The sequence below is a fragment of the Salvelinus fontinalis genome, chromosome 37, assembly GCF_029448725.1.
Source record: "Salvelinus fontinalis isolate EN_2023a chromosome 37, ASM2944872v1, whole genome shotgun sequence".
NCBI classification, from domain to species: Eukaryota; Metazoa; Chordata; class Actinopteri; order Salmoniformes; family Salmonidae; genus Salvelinus; species Salvelinus fontinalis.
This window is the reverse complement of record NC_074701.1, coordinates 7,716,858-7,738,049: the sequence shown is the minus strand read 5'-3', so window position 1 is coordinate 7,738,049 and position 21,192 is coordinate 7,716,858. Positions and strand designations below refer to the sequence as shown.

General features: G+C 42.1%; 1 protein-coding gene and 1 long non-coding RNA gene across 3 annotated transcripts in view; both read left to right on the top strand.

Moving 5' to 3' along the window:
• Positions 1-616: 616 nt before the first annotated feature.
• Positions 617-21,192, top strand: part of LOC129836043 (adenosine kinase-like) — a 30,851-nt gene continuing 10,275 nt past the window's right edge. Inside the window, exons 1-3 of one of the 2 annotated variants that reach the window (XM_055901793.1) lie at positions 617-848; positions 7,442-7,516; positions 19,759-19,812. In XM_055901793.1, coding sequence (XP_055757768.1) covers positions 691-848; positions 7,442-7,516; positions 19,759-19,812 — 287 coding nt within the window. In that variant the 5' untranslated portion in view covers positions 617-690. Of the gene's footprint in view, positions 849-5,836; positions 5,953-7,441; positions 7,517-19,758; positions 19,813-21,192 lie in introns of those variants that run through there. The other variant, XM_055901794.1, reaches the window with a different exon arrangement.
• On the top strand, positions 7,525-15,124 carry LOC129836044 (uncharacterized). The gene is made up of 2 exons (XR_008756602.1): positions 7,525-14,183; positions 14,316-15,124. It is a non-coding gene; the product is annotated as an uncharacterized LOC129836044 (long non-coding RNA).

Here is a 21,192-nt window from a genome sequence, read left to right as displayed (position 1 = left end):
GTTTAATTCACTAAAACTTAATCTGAAAGCACGCTCACTGCCTGATATATATATATATATATATATATATATATATATATATATATATATATATATATATATATATATACTAAAACTTCATCTGAAAGCACGCTCACTGCCTGATATATATATATATATATATATATATATATATATATATACTAAAACTTCATCTGAAAGCACGCTCACTGCCTGATATATATATATATATACGGCCATGGGATTTCTCATAAAAAAATATATAATTATTTCAACCCTGCCACTATGGCGCCGCCGGTAGAGGGCGGCTTGGCATGGCTTGGAATGGCATCGCACCTCCGTCACGTGACGTGACAGAGGTGCGACCTATGAATACACAGAAGCCTGCTTTACCATGCACACTTATGCTCTCTTATCAGCACAGTCAAACTTTACATAAAACCTTTAAATATTCGACCTTGACATGAGTGAATATCTGTGTGTAATATGCACTGACCGAAGTGCGCACAACTAAGTCATCAACTTCTGACCAAAGTTCCTGTCTTTCTGGTCAGGCGCAGTCTGTGGGCAGCTACATTTGGGCTTCGTCTGTTGATTCTAATAGCCGTTTCTGCTCTCTATCTGCCTCTTGATTAATATCCACGATAGCTATCTTTACTCGAGGAGGTTGCAGCGTGTTCCTTCAGAACCATGGCGTCAGGCGAACCAAGAGCGAAGAAACTCCGACTGTCAGATGAGAAAAAGGAGAAGAAAACCCCAGAAAAGAAAACCCCAGAAAAGAAGACCCCAGAAAAGAAGACCCCAGAGAAAACTTCAGAGAGTTCAAGGAAAACCCCGACCAAACTCGGGTAGCTATAGTTAACTGAATGCAGCTCTGCTGAGCATGGCTACTGACTACACGAGTCTGGCTGCAGCTTTAGATAGTTAAATACTGTACACGTGCTTATGCTTTAGATGTTTGCCAAAACCTTGAGGCGAGGGGCTAGCCTGTGAACTCGGAATCAATGAGATATCAACCAAGCATTTAAACTTCAGCATCGTTCATTCATTATTAGTCTGAACACGTCAATGGAAAGAATGTAACATCAGCTAGCTAGTTTATGCAATGCGTACATGTTTTGTCCGCTAGTTGTGTGTGGAAGCATTATTTAGTGGTGACCTAAAATGATAAATCTCATTATCTTTGACAGTCAGGCCAACCTAATGTGTACTGTGCAAGAAGCAAATAGTAGGCCTACTATTGAAACTGATAAATTAGGCTGTCAACTGAGTAAGAAATTCACAGGTTTAAGATTTTCCCTTTTTTGTTGTTGTTCAGGTTTTCGCTCTGTCACACTTTAGTTTAAAAATGGAAAGACAAACTTGGAAGTTCTACATCAGTGGTTCCCAACAAAGGGGTACTGGCACCCCTAGGGGTACTTGGCCTATCCACATGGGGTACTTGAGAAGACTCATGAGACCATAGGCTGGTCTCTACTGCTAAAAGGCACTTGAGGGGGTACTTAAGAGAGAATCCGGGCAGAGCAAAATTCAGTTGGTGGTACAATAACCAAAAACTGTAACAATGCTTAGACCACTTTTGAAGTCTGAGAAAAATGTAAAAAAATGTAGATTTGAGTGACGTTACCTTTTCCCTTACAGAAAAAAATCTATAGCAATCCTATAAGATTATCATAAAACTTTATTATAAGAATATTATAGTACTCGGCTCCGCCTCTTCCCGCGGCATTGTCCATTATTTCCAAGGTAATGTACGTTTATCCCTTATGGATTCATAGGCCTAAATAGCCTATAGGCTACTGACATTACAAATCATGTCTTATAGTTAATAAACACATTTGTTTATTATAATTATTGAACAATTCATCAAGCAAAGAAGATTAAATTACTGAATAAATATAAATAGGCCTATCAATCACAATGTAGATCTATATGATTTGGCTTCATTGTTGACCCTCATTATCTGTGGGTGAGTATTGGTTAAGTGGGACACTTACGCTTTGTAATGGATATCTTTAAATGTGTACAATAACAACCAACAATCAATGACTGTTAGTGAGGAAGTATGTGTTGATAAAATGCGGTCGTTGGGTGTGCCGTCATCATTGTGGGCGTGGTATCCCGTGTAATGACACGTGTCTCTAGAAAGTATTCAGACCCCTTGACTTTTTCCACATTTTGTTATGTTAAAGCCTTATTTTAAAACCAAAAACAGGTTTAGACATTTTTGCAGATTTATTAAAAATAAATTGATTACATTTACATATGTTTTTAGACCCTTTGCTCAGTACTTTGTTGAAGCATCTTTGGCAGCGATGACAGCCTCAAGTCTTCCTTGGTATGACGCTACAAGCTTTGGCACTTCTCTACAGATCATATCAAGCTCTGTCAGGTTGGATGGGGAGCGTCACTGCACAGCTATTTTCAGATCTCTCCAGAGATGTTCGATTGGGTTCAAGTCCGGGTTCTGGCTGGGCCACTCGCGGACATTCAGAGTCTTGTCCCGAAGCCACGCCTGCATTGTCTTGGCTGTGTGCTTAGTGTTGTCCTGTTAGAAGGTGAACCCAGTCTGAGTTCCTGAACGCTCTGGAGCAGGTTTTCATCAAGGATCTCTCTGTCCCTTGCTCCATTCATTTCCCCCTCTATCCTGACTAGTCTCAGTCCCTACCGCTGACAAACATCCCCACAGCATGATGCTGCCACCACCATTCTTCACCGTAGGGATGGTGCCAGGTTTCCTCCAGACATGGCGCTTGGCATTCTGGCCAAAGAGTTCAATCTCGGTTTCGTCAGACCACAGAATCTTGTTTCTCATGGTCTGAGAGTCCTTTAGGTGCCTTTTGGCAAACTCCAAGCGGGCTGTTGTGCCCTTTACTGAGGAGTGGCGTCAGTCTGACCACTCTACCATAAAGGCCTGATTGGTGGAGTGCTGCAGAGATGGTTGTCCTTCTGGAAGGTTCTCCCATCTCCACAGAGGAACTCAGCAGCTCTGACAGTGACCATTGAGTTTTTGGTCACCTCCCTGACCAAGGCCTTTCACCCCCGATTACTCAGTTTGGCCGGCCAGCCAGCTCTAGGAAGAGTCTTGGTGGTTCAAAACTTCTTCCATTTAAGATTGATGGATGCCACTGTGTTCCTGGGGACCTTCAATGCTGCAGACATTTGTTGATACCCTTCCCCAGATCTGTGCCTCGACACAATCATGTCTCTTAGCTCTACGGACAATTCCTCCAACCTCATGGCTTGGTTTTTGCTCTGACATGCACTGTCAACTGTGGGACCTTATATAGACAGGTGTGTGCCTTCCAAGTCATGTCCAATCAATTTAATTTACCACAGGTGGACTTGAAGTTGTAGAAACATCTCAAGGATGATCAATGGAAACAGGATGCACCTGAGCTCAATTTCAAGTCTCATAGCAAAGGGTCTGAATACTTATGTAAATAAATAAGGTATTTCTGTTTTCGCTTTGGCTTGGGGTATTGTGTGTAGATTGATGGAAAAAAATATTGAAGCCATTTTATAATAACGCTAACGTAACAAAATGTGCGAAAAGTCAAGGGGTCTGAATACTTTCCGAATGCACTGTACCTACGTATAGGCCTACCCTCCACTACACCACTGACATAATATATAGGTGAGGTCGCAGTGTGTTCCAATGTATAAAGCCTGCTCTGTGTGCTTACCGTTGGTGCAGACTTAAGAGTAAATCATAGTCCACAGACACTAGGATGCAATAGTCCTGCGTCCCATTTTGACATAGCTACACGGCTCCATATGCGGGGGGGACACAGCCTGAACACACACATCCCCACAATTCCCAACCAATGCATCTTCTATTCTTTTGAATGTGTTGACAGTTGGAGAAATTACTTGAGCTGTGCTGAAAATCGGAAAGTATGAAAGCCAACTGACCAATAGTCTAGAACACTGCTGTACATACACGTTTTGGACTCTGATAAACCCTTTACACTTCAGCTCCACTATAACATGCTGACCACACCGCTCGCGTTGCAAAATAAATGTGCACATACATGTTATTCAATCATTGCACCCACACTGCTGTCGCGCGTCTTAATAGAAATTGGTTCTATATGTGACGTTCGTCCGGCCTCTCCCATCTCCTCATTGGTGTTTAGGAGCATATACCCACATGGGTGATTGAAAGATGAATTTAAGACCACACCGGTTGGTTGTAGTAATGCTGTGAAGTTGGTTGCAAACCGCCATATAAAGTCCAAAGAAGAAAAAGAAGCCTGAAGGGAGGAGAGATGAGGAGAAACAAATTTGGTTTACTGTTTTAATCTGTGGATTGTCAGAGTAGAGGACCTTGTGCATTTCAGGTAAAATAACCCAACGTTTATATACCAGGACAAATTAGCTAGCAACAGCAAGCTAGCTAGCTAAATTGTCATAAATGTTTACTGCTTTTTGACCTGTCCCCAAATTAATATAATTGGTTCAGAGTTTGTTTTGATACTTCAACCTGCGTGTCCTGGTCGCTTCTGGTGTGGGTGAACAAAATCAACTTGTACGTGATGGCGCATGTGGACGTGCGGTTTGGTCAGCATGTAAGCTGTTGCTTTAAGTTTGATCTCCTACACAGAGTGTGTTGTTTTGGGAGAGGAGCAGAGGGGAAGAGCATCTTTATTATATTTTCCCCTACAGTACTGTACCAAAATGAATCTATTATGTGTAAGTACAGTAGATTTGGTCCAGTTTTCTGCAAGTACTCATTAAATTGTTGCTAGTTGTTGTACTAAATGATCCTCTAATTGCACAAGTTGCATTTGGTTTACATTGTGAACCTAGCTAGTCAATGTAGCTAGGTAGTAGTAGTTTCTTGACACAAGAAATCTTAGTAAAATAACCAGTGGTGTCTGCAACCAAAATCAATTTAATTTCTCATTATTTCAATTCACAAGATGGAATGGTAAAATGTATGGAGTAAAAAGTACAATATTTTCTTTAGGAATGTATAATAGTAAAAAAAATATAACCCCCCCAAAAAAACAACTAAAGTAGTTTACACTACTGCTAAATGCCCATGAATGTTTCTACCTGTCCCCAAATTAATATAGTTGGTGTGGATGGACAAAATCAACATGCGCACGCGCGTGGCCGGTGTAGTTAGCGTGTGAAGTTCTTTGCGTTCATAGTAGGTTAGGGGTCAGAGGTAGGGGCTCAATACACTGTCACCCAAGTCTCGGTCTGTCTGTAGTAGGGGCTCAATACAATGTCACCCAAGTCTCGGTCTGTCTGTGACTCAAAGTCCTTGAAGCACCGACGAAACTAATGTTTAGTCTGAGGCTGAGTAGCGCTTTCCTCAGCATAATTTCAATGTCACTGTTGTGTCACCGGGAGCTACCCACTCCGCTGGCTCGTCGTCTAGGCTCGCTAACGTCAGCTAATTATAATTTACAAGAATGTGTTTTCTGAGTTGCTCTGATAACGGCTTGAACGTTATTTAGTAAATGCATGAATGGCTCCCGCGTGTTCACAATTGATTCATTGCATCATTATTATACGCAATTTTCTAAATACTTGTACATCGCCCTCTAATTTAGCCAGCTAACGTTAGCTATTCTGATACTTGGTGTGGGTGTTATTCTATCGCGAAAGTGTCTGAATATGATCTGCACATTTTGTCACACACATTACGCTGTAATAATGAACGGCCGGGAGACAAAATAGTGAAGCTCACCAATCACAGATCCAGACAGCAGAACTTTGTCACGCCCTCTTCTCACGTAGCCTATCAGACCAGCTAGAAAGGAGGGGTCAGGCTTTCAGAAAAAAATCGATTCAAGCGATTCATCAAGAGAGATTTTAACCCGAGGTTTGGGAACGAAGAGTCCTTTTTGGCTGGGTTGTCTGAGGCGGCCAACAGGTCTGTTACACAGAGTGAAACTGTTACTGAGACAAAAAGACGCACACCATGCCAGCTGCACGGTAAGGACACTAGACTAGGGAGAGGACCTGATGTGCATTGTGTTATATAGTCTGTAAAGTACATGGTTCAATGCTGAGGTGTTGGGTCTATCTATACAGTGGATGGTAGGATGCTGAAATGATGGTGATGGTGTAGCTGGTCTGGTGGTAGGGAAATTGGCTCACCACTCTGTAATCTTAAGCGAGCAGATGGAGAGCTTGTTCAGTAGGAACCTGTGTGTATTAAGGGTGGGGTGTCAATGAAACACTGATAATAATTTTATTAAGAACGGGCCAACTCCCTAGAGGCCTATTAACATAGTGTATTAATGAAGACTATAGTAAGTTACATTTTATTGAAGTGTCACTGCAGACTGATACAATTTGAGAATACAAAACGCATATTTTTTTAAACTACATTGTGGACCACTCAGAGTTTTGAGACACTAAAAAACAATCATAATCAAACATGGTACATATTTCCTTTGGTGTCATAATATATTTAATCCTCTATAGTATATATTAGTATCAGTTATTATACATTACATCATTTATAAACATGTATGCAAAACAATTAAGTACCGTAGATGAAAGGACATTTAGGCACTTATAAAGAAATGTCTCCGTTGGAGGATAAGGTAGCAGGCTTTGGCGCAGGAATTTACGTTATTGTTACCTGCTACATTTTCACACTTCTACAAGGCTGTGCAGGAAGCAAACGGCTGAAACGGGGAGGGAATAACCTGAACTTGTCCATCAAGAAACACTTATTTTAGTTTCGCTACGGTGTGCACTAATGAATACGCCCCAGATGTACAGTAGCGAGAGAGAGTTCAACAAGGTTCACCCTGACCCTGCACAGCCTGTCCGCTTTTCTTTTTCTTAAGGTTGAATATTATACCTAAGGCGTGCGTGTGTGTGTGAGAACTGAAGCCTGATTTAACATGCTTATCACTCTGGCACTGTGTCCCTCGGTGGTGTCAGTCTTTTGACCCGTAGCTGAAACTCCCTGACACTCTCCCACACACACACACGCAGGCAGGCAGGTCTGTTTGTTCAGTCTTCTGTTTTACTATTGGGTCTCAGAGGGGGAGGAGAGGTGGGTATGGAGAGACCTTGGTTTAGAAACATGTTTGGGATAACGCTCGTCACAAGACTCCACAACTGTTACTAAGTCAAGCTTTGTGTTCCACTCATCCCTGGAAGACACACACACTGCTATCCTCCTGATGGTGCCTTTTTGTGAAATATGTCATGTGATGATGCATGAATGAACATAGGGCTTCTATCACATCTGTGTTCACAGTCCATATTCTCACCTATTGACGTTAGACGGTTTAGGCCTACCTATAATTCTGCCGTTGCGTGAATGGGACACTTATGGACGGTCAATGGAACGCATAGACTATGTTAATCCACCATATGCATATGACATTTTCTGATGGTTTGTAACAATACAAAACTAATGTTGTGGCTGATAATAATGTGTGTGTGTGTGTGTGTTTTACAGCCCTAATTCTCTGTTCGGGATGGGGAACCCCCTGCTGGACATCTCAGCCGTCGTGGACAAGGACTTCCTGGAAAAGTGAGTCACTGGGGAAGGGGCGGAGGTGGCTTTCACACCTAGTTTGTTAGGATTTTTGTTTTGTTTTTTACTCTGGTGCGTTTACCCCCTATGTTTGGTTCGTTTGAACAAGTGTGAACACCATCTGCACTCTGATGTGCACTACACAAGCGCACAGTTAGTTGAGGTGGTATGTACATGTAGGTAGAGTTATTAAAGTGACTATACATAGATGACAAAAGAGACCAGCGGTGGTGTAAAGAGGGGGGGAGGGGGCATTGCAAATAGTTTGGGTAGCCATTTGACTAGATGTTCAGGAGTCTTATGGCTTAGGGGTAGAAGCAGTTTAGAAGCCTCTTGGACCTAGACTTGGAGCTTTGGTACAACTTGCCTTGCGGTAGCAGAGATAACAGTCTATTACTAGGGTGGCTGGAGTCTTTGACCATTTTTAGGGCCTTCCTCTGACACCGCGTGGTATAGAGGTCCTGGATGGCAGGAAGCTTGGCCCCAGTGATATACTGGGTCGTTCGCACTACCCTCTGTAATGCCTTGTGGTCGGAGGCCGAGCAGTTGCCGTACCAGGCAGTGATGCAACCAGTCAGAATGCTCTCGATGGTGCAGCTGTAGAACCTTTTGAGGATCTGAGGACCATGCCAAATCTTCTCAGTCTCCTGAGGGGGAATAGGTTTTGTCGTGCCCTCTTCACGACTGTCTTGGTGTGCTTGGACCATGTTAGTTTGTTGGTGATGTGGACACCAAGGAACTTAAAGCTCTCAACCTGCTCCACTGCAGCCCCGTCAATGCTCGGCCCTCTTTTTCCTGTAGTCCACAATCATCTCCTTTTTCTTGATCACGTTGAGGGAGAGGTTGTTGTCCGGGCACCACACGGCCAGGTCTCTGACCTCCTCCCTATAGGCTGTCTCGTCGGTGATCAGGCCTATCACTGTTGTGTCATCTGCAAACTTAATGATGGTGTTGGAGTCGTGCCTGGCCATGCAGGTGAGCAGGGAGTACAGGAAGGGACTGAGCATGCACCCCTGATGGGCCCCTGTGTTGAGGATCAGTGTGGCGGATGTGTTCTTACCTACCCTTACCACCTGTGGGCGGCCCGTCAGGAAATCCAGGATCCAGTTGCAGAGGGAGGTGTTTAGTCCCAGGGTCCTTAGCTTATTGATGAGCTTTGAGGGCACTATGGTGTTGAACGCTGAGCTTGGTTGAAATTGGTTGTTGATCATTGTTAGAGAACTGTTTTCAAGTCTTTCCAAAGATTTTCAAGCAGACTTAAGTTAAAGCTCCCGAGTGGCGCAGAGGTCTAAGGCACTCTCAGTGCGTCACTTCAGTCCCTGGTTCGAATCCAGTCTGTATCACATCCGGCTGTGATTGGGAGTTCCATAGGGCGGTGCACAATTGCCCCAGCGTCGTCCAGGTGTGGCCGGGGTTGGCCATCATTGTAAATAAAAAAATTGTTCTTAACTGACTAGTTAAATAAAATAAAAATACAATTTAAAAAAATAACTCAGCCACTCGGGAACATTCACTGTCTTTTTGGTAAGCAACTCCAATGTAGATTTGGTCTTGTATTTTAGGTTATTGTCCTGCTGAATGGTGAATTCATCTCCCAGTGTCTGGTAGAAAGCAAACTGAACCAGGTTTTCCTCTAGGATCTTTCCAGTGCTTAGCTCCATTCCGTTTATTTTTTATTCTACAAAAAATCACCAGCCCTTAACGATTACAAGCATACCTATAACATGATGCAGCCACCACTATCTTTGAAAATACGGAGAGTGGTACTCGGTAATGTGTTTGGGCCAAATGTAATACAACTCCTTGTCTATAGGACAAAAAGTGGGGGGAAAAGCCACATTTTGTGCAGTATTACTTTGTTGACTTTTTGTACCAGGATGCATGTTTTGTAGTATTTTTATTCTGTGCAGGCTTCCTTCTTTTCACCCTGTCAATTAGGTTATTATTGTGGAGTAACTACAATGTTGTTGATCCATCCTCAGTGTTCTATCACAGCCATTAAACTCTGTAACTGTTTTAAAGTCACCATTGGCCTCATGGTGAAATCCCTGAGCAGTTTCCTTCCTCTCTGGCAACTGAGTTAGGAAGGACACCTGTATCTTTGTAGTGACTGGGTGTATTGATACACCATCCAAGTGTAATTAATAACTTCACCATGCTCAAAGGGATATTCAATGTCTGCTTTTTCTATATTTACCATCTACCAATAGGTTTCCTTATTTGCGAGGAATTGGAAAACCTCCCTGTTCTTTGTGGTTGAATCTGTGTTTGAAATTCACTGCTCAACTGAAGGACCTTAAAATGATCTGTGTGTGTGGGTTACAGTGATGAGGTAGTCATTAAAAAAATAATGTTAAACACTTATTGCACACAGTGTGAGTCCATGCAACTTATGTGCCTCCTGAACGTATTTAGGCTTGCATAACAAAGGGGTTGAATACTTATTGACTCAAGACATTTCAGCTTTTCATTTTTTTCATTTTTTATTAAGTTGTAAAAATGTAGAGAAACATCATTCTACTTCCAGTGACAAAACATTTTATTTAATCAATTTTAAATTCAGGTTGTAACACAACAGAATGTGGAAAAGGTCCAGGGGTGTGAGTACTTTCTCGAAAGCACTGTATAACACACTTTTCAATGTAAATTTGGTTGTGTCAACCAAAAAGTTGTTTATTGCAGCTTTTAACCAATGTATGTCAAAATAAATCATTTAGATCCAATAATAAAAACAAATAAACAGTTCTACGACTGAACATCAATAATCAAGAAAGTGCCTGCCCTGCAACAAAATGCTGAGTGATACAGCTTATTTAAGCAATAAGGCCCAAGGGGGTGCGGTATATGGTCAATATACCAGGGCTAAAGGCTGTTCTTATCCACGACGCAACGCAGAGTGCCTGGATACAACACTTAGCCGTGGTAAGCTGTTTAGCTGTTCACGAATAAAAGTTTTTGGAAGTGATCCATGCTAAAGGTGCTCCTTAAACCTGACTTAGACCTCAGATGGATAAGACCCTTTCTTCTGTAAGGTTGCTGCCCCTATCATCGCAAAGCCTATTTTCAACCTTTCTCTCCTTTGGGGAGGTTCCCATTGCTTGGAAGGCAGCCACAGTTTGTCCTTTATTTAAAGGGGGAGATCAAGCTGATCCTAACTGTTATAGGCCTATTTCTATGTTGCCCTGTTTATCAAAAGTGTTGGGAAAACTTGTCAATAATCGACTGACTTTCTTGATGTCTATAGTATTCTCTTGGGTATGCAATCTGGTTTCCGCTCAGGTTGTGGATGTGTCACTGCAACCTTAAAGGTCCTCAATGATGTCACCATTGCCCTCGATTCTAAACAATATTGTGCTGCTATTTTTATTGACTTGGCCAGCGCTTTTGATACGGTAGACCATTCCATTCTTTTGGGCCGGCTAAGGAGTATTGATGTCTCTGAGGGGTCTTTGGCCTGGTTTGTTAACTACCTCTCTCAAAGAGTGCAGTATATCAAGTCAGAAAATCTGCTGTCTCAGCCACTACCTGTCACCGAGGGAGTACCCCAAGGCTCGATCCTAGGCCCCAGGCTCTTCTCAATTTACATCAACAACATAGCTCAGGCGGTAGGAATCTCTCGTCCATTTATATGCAGATGATACAGTCTTATACTCGGCTGGACCCTCCCCGGATTTTGTGTTAAATGCTCTACAACAAAGCCAACATGCTTTCTCTGGTAGTCACCTCATACAAGTACTTGGGAGTAATGCTGGATGGTGCACTGTCCTTCTTTCAGCACATCTCAAAGCTGCAGGCTAAAGTTAAATCTAGACTTGGTTTCCTCTATCGTAATCGCTCCTCTTTCATCCCAGCTGCCAAACTAACCCTGATTCAGATGACCATCCTACCAATGCTCGATTACAGAGACATAATTTGTAGATCGGCAGGTAAGGGTGATCTCGAGCGGCTAGATGTTCTTTAACATTCGGCCATCAGATTTATCACCAATGCTCCTTATAGGACACATCACTGCACTCTATACTCTTCTGTAAACTGGTCATCTCTGTATACCCGTCACAAGACCCACTGGTTGATGTGTATTTATAAAACCATCTTAGGCCTCACTCCCCCCTATCTGAGATATCTACTGCAGCCCTCATCCTCCACATACAACACCCATTCTGCCAGTCGCATTCTGTTAAAGGTCCCCAAAGCACACATATCCCTGGGTCTCTTCTCTTTTCAGTTCGCTGCAGCTAGCAACTGGAACGAGCTGCAACAAACACTCAAACTGGACAGTTATCTCCATCGCTTCATTCAAAGACTCAATCATGGACACTCTTACTGACAGTTGTGGCTGCTTTGTATGATGTATTGTTGTCTCTACCTTCTTGACCTCTGTGCTGTTGACTTTGCCCAATGTTTGTACCATGTTTTTGTGCTGTTGTGTTGCTACCATGCTGTGTTATGTTTTGCTGTTATGCTGTTGCCTTAGGTCTCTTTTTATATAGTGATGTGTGTTTTGTCCTATATATTTAATTTTTCTAATTCCAGGCCCCCGTCCCCGCAGGAGGCCTTTTGCCTTTTGGTAGGCCGTCATTGTAAATTAGAATTTGTTCTTAACTGACTTGCCTAGTTAAATATAGGTTATAAAAAAAGCTCAGTCAAGCACAATCATACGGCCTCCCGAGTGGCGCAGTGGTCTAAGGCACTGTATCGCAGTGCTAGTTGTGCCACTAGAGATTCTGGGTTCGAGTCCAGGCTCTGTCGCAGTCGGCCGCGATCGGGAGACCAATGGGGTGGCGCAGAATTGCCCCAGCGTCATCCGGGTTAGGGGAGGGTTTGGCCGGCAGGGATGTCCTTGTTCCATCGTGCACTTGCCACTCCTGTGGTGGGCCGAGCGCAGTGCACGCTGACACGGTCGCCAGGTGTACGGCGTTTCCTCCGACACATTGGTGCGGCTGGCTTCCGGGTTAAGTGGGCATTGTGTCAAGAAGCAGTGCGGCTTTGTTGGGTTGTGTTTCGGAGGACGCACTGCTCTCGACCTTTGCCTCTCCCGAGTCCGTACGGGAGTTGCAGCGATGAGACAGGACTGTAACTACCAATTGGATAACTGGGATAAATTGGGGAGGAAAAGGGGTAAAAATTATAAAATTATAATAATCATTAGGTGAGACACAAAATTTCAGCTGGCCTTTTAAGGGAAGGGCTGTTAACATGGTAACTTGGGCACTCCCTGGTCTGTGATTTAAAATAGAATCTCAGACTGCAATGTCTTCCTAGCAGCAGACAGTTGCAACAAACTCAAACTAACATCGAAAAAGTATGTGAACAAACTGATTTAACTGGCCAAGAAACACGAGAACAAAGTCACACTTTAGTAGCCTTTCTTGTCATTTCGACCTGCTTCTTTCCTAAACGTGGGCTTTGGATTTTTTTTTAATTTTTATTCCCAAATGCTCTGTGTGACCACCTGCCAACGTGGCTGGTGGAATATTACATTCATACAAAATCTACCCTCATTTGGCTGGTGTTAATTTCCGACCCTGGTGACAATATTATCAAATTGAGAATGAAGAGACTGATGACAATGCATTGACTAAGAAGGGAACGGAGCTTACCAAATAGCACTTCTTTCATATCCTCCTACAGAAGTCGATGCAGGACAGACGTTTTGATTGCTATACCCCATCGGAAAGAGAAGATTCCAAGGTTTCTAATGAACCTATTTTTGCCAAACAACTCTACAAATTGTGCTGATGGTCTCTCTGTTTCATAACTCTTTCTAGAATAACCATGGCTCCATGCCCATGTGAGTACCGGTTACAATCAGCAACAGCTATTTGGGATTTTATTTTTCTGTTCTATTCCATTATATGTGTACTGTAAAATATGTGTTGACTGTGGTAGGGCATGGCACAGCCATAGATTTGCATGGCACAGCCATGCACAGATAAATACAATTATGTAATCACTAATTGTGAATGAAGAACAGGGTGGGCCATTCTATTATATTAGTATTTTCTAATTATACTCTCAAAACAGTTGACCCTTTACCAGTCCACCAAATCCAAGCAGTCTTATTAGTTTGCTCTATGCCTACTTGGAGTACACAGTGAAAGTGTGTGTCATTTACAACGAGAAGACCAAGACGAATGGGTGGACATGCTACAAGATTTGAATGAAAACGACTTGGATGGCGGGGAAGAAATGGATCGTGACCATCTGTGATTATCCTTCTGATTTGTGCTGAACGGCTTTCCATATCTGGGAAAATATCCATATCGGGCAGCAGGTGGGCGAGTGTTGGGTAATGTGATGATGCTTGTGGGATCTTACATTGGCAAGGGGCGAAATGTCACCATGGACAATTTCTTCATTGACGAACAAGTTGCTTGCAAGAAAACAAGCCCGGTTGGCACCATGAACAAAGGAGATGGGAGCTCCCTCCCTTAGTGCAAAATAAGGCAACTGCACAGTAACAGTTCCCCACAACCTAGTTAAATAAAGGTTAAATAAAGAAATATTCAAACAGTGCTTCAGAATGGCAAGCCAACACTCACACATTACCAAGGCAAGAAATAACATTTGAGTCTTGAGCACCATGCATCCGACAGACGACAGTTGCCATTGATCGGGACACAACGAGAAAACCGGAGACTATTACACACGACAACGAACAAAGGTATGTCACTATTACGTAATACACATCGCCATATATAGATTAACTTATGCAATGCATTATGCTCTTCTGTATCACACGTGTTGTTTTTCCTATGAGAAAATGATCCTCACATTTGTTTATTCTATTCTATAGGTCGGTGTGGATGTTTTGGATCAGATGGCACGTCTGTACTCGGTGAAAGGTGGAACTCGCCGCTGGCTTGCTGCTGTGTTCTACAACCTGCTTGACTTGGCTGCTGTCAACGCACACGTGGTGTTCAAGCAGTAATTGAACAAAACCATGAGCAGGAGAGACTTTATCTGGCACACGGGCTACGTGAGAGACATATGAGGGCCAAGGCAGCAGCAAAGATTCCACGAGAGCCATTGCGCAAGCAAAATTGCATACAGCTCCCGGGGGAAGAGAAACTGCCAGGTGGGCAGATGCACTCGGAACAGAACCCGCGACACCCGTTTCAGCTGAAAGTGACTTGTTTGTGGGAAGTGTTGCAAGTGAAAGTGACAACGATTTGTGTCGACTGTTAGGACAAGGGATTGTTATCTCATTTAGGACAAGGGATTGTTATCCCTAAATGAGATCCAACTGTTGCGTGAAGACGCACACCATACTGTAAGCACGAGCGAAGCAAAAAATAATGTGTCCAATAACTATTATATAACTAATATACTATTTTGACCGCTGTCATATGGACACTTAAATTCATTATAATTCCATTATAACTTTTGTGCTGATTTTCACTATTCACACCCACACTTGGCACTTATACTGATGTTTAGGCTACTGATATTTTCTTCATTGACTGCGCATCTTGCTGACCGTGCGTCTTGGTTTGGGTATTTTTATTTGTTTTGTCATTTGTTAAAATGAGCTTTTACTGTGTTCCAACGTATAATATTTTTGATTCATAGTTGTAACAAATAAAATGTATTTGACACTTTAAATTCTGTTTTCTGTGTGTTTTTTTTGTTTTTACATATAGCCAGTAACAACTTTTTCATTATGTTCTTTCGAATATAAATGTTTCCGGATTGTAGTGTTACCTAAGACCTCTAGAAAGCCAACCAAATGATTATTTTTCCAATAGCATATATTTAATATATTTATTAGAATGTTGACATCCAAAAGACGTGTCATTGGCTGCTATTGGTACTCGTCTAGGCCCTGCTATTCTACTGTTCAATATATGCATATGGTAATGTCATGGCTCTTTTGAGAATGAAATGCTTAAAAGTAATTGTATTTCATGATATTTATCTCAAAGTACTCCTATAGTGTAAAATACACATTTAGGGAAAGGGGCAAGTAGGTTAAAGGTTTTTATTGAAATTAAGTTATTGAAATTATTAAATTGAAAATGGTCAGATTGACCATCTTGGCGTTTCTACTATCTTTTGGTATTTTTTTCATTAGTCCATTGTTGATACAGTCCCAAAATGTTTTGCATGTCAGCAGTCAAGTTGTCAAGATATAGGATTTTAATTTTCACTGCGTTTTGCATCATGATGATACAATTTGCATTATCATGATGTGGCAAGTGAAACTTTGCTTCTTGAAAATTCTATATCTTTAAAACTTGACTGCTGACATGCTAAACATACCGCAAGATAGTTTGAGTGGATTATTCGTTTAAGCCTACCTATCACACCGTCCACTTGACATGAATGTAGCCAACAGAATCCAGTAATACCCAGGCAATTGATTTTGATTTAAACAATATTTATTATTCAACAGCTTATACTTTGTCAGTACAACTTTTTATACAACCATCCCGAATTAAGCACGAAGGCTAACTATGATGCTAAAATTCTACAAGGCTTGACCTAGCAATTTGAAAATAGGGTTGAAATATAGCTCTCCCTTTTGCTTTTTTCAACAAACATAATTGATCATGGATAGCCTCCCATAATTCAAACAATGAAAATACCAAGACATGTCTATTTTCTTTACTTCCGCCACCTATAAAAACAGGAATTCACCTCATCTCAATGTTTTGAGATACTAACATGAATTGACCAGGTAGATAACCTCTTCTAAAGAAGTCACACATTTCTATCTTACAATTATTTGGCTACAAAGGACTCTAGATTGGGTGGAATAGGCTAAGTACTGTGACAACCAGCCCCGGGTCTCCCCTATTCACAGCAATCAGCGGTTATTGCGTTTCCTCCCGCATGTTGCTGTCATTTATATTAATTCCCAACCATTTGGACAGACACCACACCCACACGCACCTGAGTGGCTGGAAGCGGCAACGGTCAGCCACTGAGCAGGTTAGGGTAACAGATGATCCATCCTCAAGGCCACAAACTGCAGTAGGTGGCCCCTTCTCTGAAATATCTTTTCTTAGTTAACAAAATGTTAGAAACAGTAAGCCTACATGTTGCACAAACCTTTTGGGATGGGGGGGGGGCAGCTTTGGAAATGCTATATTGTAAAACTGAATAAACAAAAACTGACTTGAACTGGAAGTTTGGAACAAGAACCCTTTGGCTCACAAAAGCTACCTGCTCCGCCTCAGTTGCTAGCTACCACTTACCCAGTTTACCCTGACAGACCATGCCACAGTGCTCCACAGTGTGCGTGGAAGGAAGTGTCCTGTACTGACACGTAGGGCTGACCGTCCAATCATTTCATTAGGCCAGGGCCAAACTATTTCCCTGGCCTCATTTCTCACCACTCTCCCCCACTCCTCACCCATCTTGCCCTCACTGTCCTATCAGTGGCGTCTTGGCTGGCATGGGCTCAGATGTCACGTGTACACTACCGGTCAAAAAATGTAGAACACCTACTCATTCAAGGGTTTTTCTTTATTTTTACTATTTTCTACATGGTGAAATAATAGCGAAGACTTCAAAACTATGAAATAAATCAAAATTAATCATGTAGTAATATTTTTGATTCTTCAAAGTAGCCACCCTTTGACTTGATGACAGCTTTGCACATGCTTGGCATTCTCTCAACCAGCTTCATGAGGTAGTCACCTGGAATGCATTTCAATTAACAGGTGTGCCTTAAAAGTTAATTTGTTAATGTGTTTGAGCCAATCAGTTGTGTTGTGGGGGGTATACAGAAGATAACACTATTTGGCAAAAGACCAAGTTCATATTATGGCAAAAACAGCTCAAATAAGCAAAGAGAAACGACAGTCCATCATTACTTTAAGACATGAAGGTCAGTCAATACGGAACATTTCAAGGACTTTGAAGGTTTCTTCAAGTGCAGTCAAAAAAAACATCAAGTGCTATGATGAAGCTGGCTCTCACGAGGACTGCCACAGGATTGGAAGACCCAGAGTTACCTCTGCTGCAGAGGATACCTTCATTAGAGTTACCAGCCTCAGAAATTGCAGCCCAAATAAATGCTTCAGAGTTTAAATAACATAAATATCTCAACATCAACTGTTCAGAGGAGACTGTGTGAATCAGGCCTTCATGGTCGAATATCTGCAAAGAAACCACTACTAAAGGACACCAATAAGAAGAAGAAACTTGCTTGGGCCAAGAAACAAGAGCAATGGACATTAGACCGGTGGAAATTTGTCCTTTGGTCTGGAGTCGAAATTGGAGATTTTTGCTTCCAAACGCTGATTTTGTGAGATGTGGTGTGGGTGAACGGATGATTTCTGCATTTGTATTTCCCACCATAAAGCATGGAGGAGGAGTTGTTATGGTGTGGGGTGTTTTGCTGGTGACACTGTCTGCAATTTATTTAGAATTCAACGCACACTTAACCAGCATGGCTACCAAAGCATTCTGCAGCGATACCCCATCCCATCTGGTTTGGGCTTAGTGGGACTGTCATTTGTCTTTCAACAGGACAATGACCCAACACACCTCCAGGCTGTGTAAGGGCTATTTGACCAAGAAGGAGAGTGATGGAGTGCTGCATGAGATGTCCTTGCCCCCACAATCCCCCGACCTCAACCCAATTGAGATGGTTTGGGATGAGTCGGACTGCAGAGTGAAGGAAAAGCAGCCAACAAGTGCTCAGCATATGTGGGAACTCCTTCAAGACTGTTGGAAAAGTATTCCAGGTGAAGCTGGTTGAGAGAATGCCAAGAGTGTGCAACGCTGTCATCAAGGCAAAGGGTGGCTACTTTGAAAAATCTCAAATATAAAATATATTTGGATTTGTTTAACACATTTTTGGTTACTACGTGATTCCAAATCCAAATCCAATTTGGACTCCATACCAAAGTTTCAAAGTTAGTGAAATGTTCCTTATTGACTGACCTTCATGTCTTAAAGTAATGATGGACTGTCATTTCTCTTTCCTTATTTGAGCTGTTCTTGCCATAATATGTACTTGGTATTGTACCAAAAAGAACTGTCTTCTGTATGCCAACCCTACCTTGTCACAAACACAACTGATTGGCTCAAACGCATTAAGAAGGAAAGAAATTCCACAAATTAACTTTTAAGAAGGCACACCTGTTAATTGAAATGCATTTCAGGTGACTACCTCATGAAACTAGTTGAGAGAATGCCAAGAGTGTGCAAAGCTGTCATCGAGGCAAAGGGTGGCTATTTGAAGAATCTCAAATATAAAATATATTTTGATTTGTTTAACCCTTGTTTGGTTACTACATGATTCCATATGTGTTATTTCATCGTGTTGATGTCTTCACTATTATTCTACAATGTAGAAAATAGTAAAACATTAAGAAAAACCCTTGAGTGAGTAGGTGTTCTAAAGCTTTTGACCGGTAGTGGAGATGGCCATAGTAAGGAACCAGATTGCGTGTCTGTTACTCCTCTGGCCTGTACCATCATGTCACAGTGCTATGAAGTTGTATGTCACCAAATGAAGAGAAAAGGGGAGAGATGATGAGTGCAGAGGGGAGGAAATGTATCTAGACTGAAGCAGAAGGGTTACTGGCCTGCTACACTAGACCTGTAACTTTTTCCGAGCGCGAGGCGCTCCTCGATGCACTGGTGTAGCTCCTATGTTAGGGTAGTAGCTGTATGTAGTGAGAGAATGTTAAGGGTTAGTGGGATTTGGATAAAGTTTATACAGGTTTAATTAGTGTTTAGTGGTTGTATGTAGTGGGAGCGGATCAAAGGGCTCTGCTAGATTACAGCCTCGAGACCAGTCTGTCTCAGACCACTTACGTAAACAATGGATTAGAACTAGAATGGGACCAAACCTTGGACATTCTTTGGTTTTACAGAACAATAATATTAGTCTAGACTCACATTCAACACACACACACACACACACACACACACACACACACACACACACACACACACACACACACACACACACACACACACACACACACACACACACACACACACACACACACAAAGCTGATAAATCCAGAGAGAGCTGTGGTGTAAAGTAATCAACTAGATCCTGATCAAAGTGGAGTGGGTTTTAATCACCTCGTTGTGTGCGTATGTATATAATCAGAGGGGATTTCTCAGTGTTAGAAAATGACATTTAAAGGGCACAGACTCAGACTTTGTCCTCTGAAGCTCTCCTGTTTTTTCATCCTCAATGACTGAAAGATACTCATCTCTTTCTTTCGTTCCCTCCCCTTCCCTTCTCTCTCGCTCTCTCTCTCTCTCAGGTACGGTCTGAAGCCCAATGACCAGATCCTGGCCGAGGACAAGCATAAAGCATTGTGGGTACCTCCTACCACTCACATTAATTCAATCAATCATTCAACATCGTCCGAGGTTCATCTAAAGTCTCAGTTGCCTCACATTTGTCTTATTTCTTTGTTGCATTAAGAAGTGTTTTTCCATTTTAAACTCCTGATTGACTGTGGTCGCTGTTCAGGCACACACGCACAAAAATAGGGTCCGTAAGTTCGCACACTGAGCTGTTCTCTTTCCCGGAGTGGGCTGGACAGAACAGACACGTTCTAGAATTCACCAGGACGAGTCTAGCCAATGATGGGGCAGGAGGTTCAGAACTAGCCAATAGAAGGGCAAGAGGCCTAACCTCCCCCTCCCTCCGGGCCAAAGCAGTTTGAGGAAGAAAGTCTACATTTAACCACATAGAGATAAGAAGACAGCTGCGGTGAAGGACAGGACCGTGGAGGTTTTCCCCATGGTTCAGTAGGGTACAACCAACGTTGTATTCAGATCAGATCCGTATATCATATGAATGTTGTACCGTAAAACATTGAGCACTTCTTTTGGTGTTGGGAGATGAATTTGGCATGTAGCTAGCTAGCTAAGCATTTAGCTTGCTTCATCAGATATTAGGCTTTTGGAAAGAGCTTGACATCAGCAAGTTCTCGCCCTGGCAAAGTTGTCAGTCGGACTACTGTCATCACCATTATAGATGGCAAGCAAATCAAACAATATTTGGATATAGCCATCTAGTTTATTTCCTGAAAGTTAGCTTGTTAACTACCCTACCGGTCTATGAAATAACACATATGGAATCATGTAGTAACCAAAAAAGTGTTAAACAAACATTAAGAAGGAAAGAAATTCCACAAATGAACTTTTAAGTAGGCACACATGTTAATTGAAATGCATTCCAGGTGACTACCTAATGACCTCATGGAGCTGGTTGAGAGAATGCCAAGAGTGTGCAAAGCAGTCATTAGTTCTACTTACCACTATGTTAAGCCAACTGTACAAAGTTTATACCGGTACATTGCAAAGTAAACATTATCAGCCAACAGTACATCGGCAAATGCGCCCTTCTGCTGCTTGACAGGCAGAGCCCACAAAGGATAGAAAATTAACCTAAACCACTCAGACTTGTCAGGTATAGTTCACTTTTATTTTATATCACTCAAATATCAAATGAATGGTGGCTGATATCGTGAGGCTACCCTCACGTATCTGAAATTACACGATCAATTGATGTTTACCGATCATGAAAATAATGCAGTTACTTGCTGTATAACTCTGATGATAGAGCTAAATGTGTGCAATTGTTTTGCATGAAGTAATTGGAAATGTGTAGTTCTGGCTATGCTCTTCAATAGGTGATGATATTCCAACTAAATATTTAACATTTATTTAACAATCCCTTGAACACG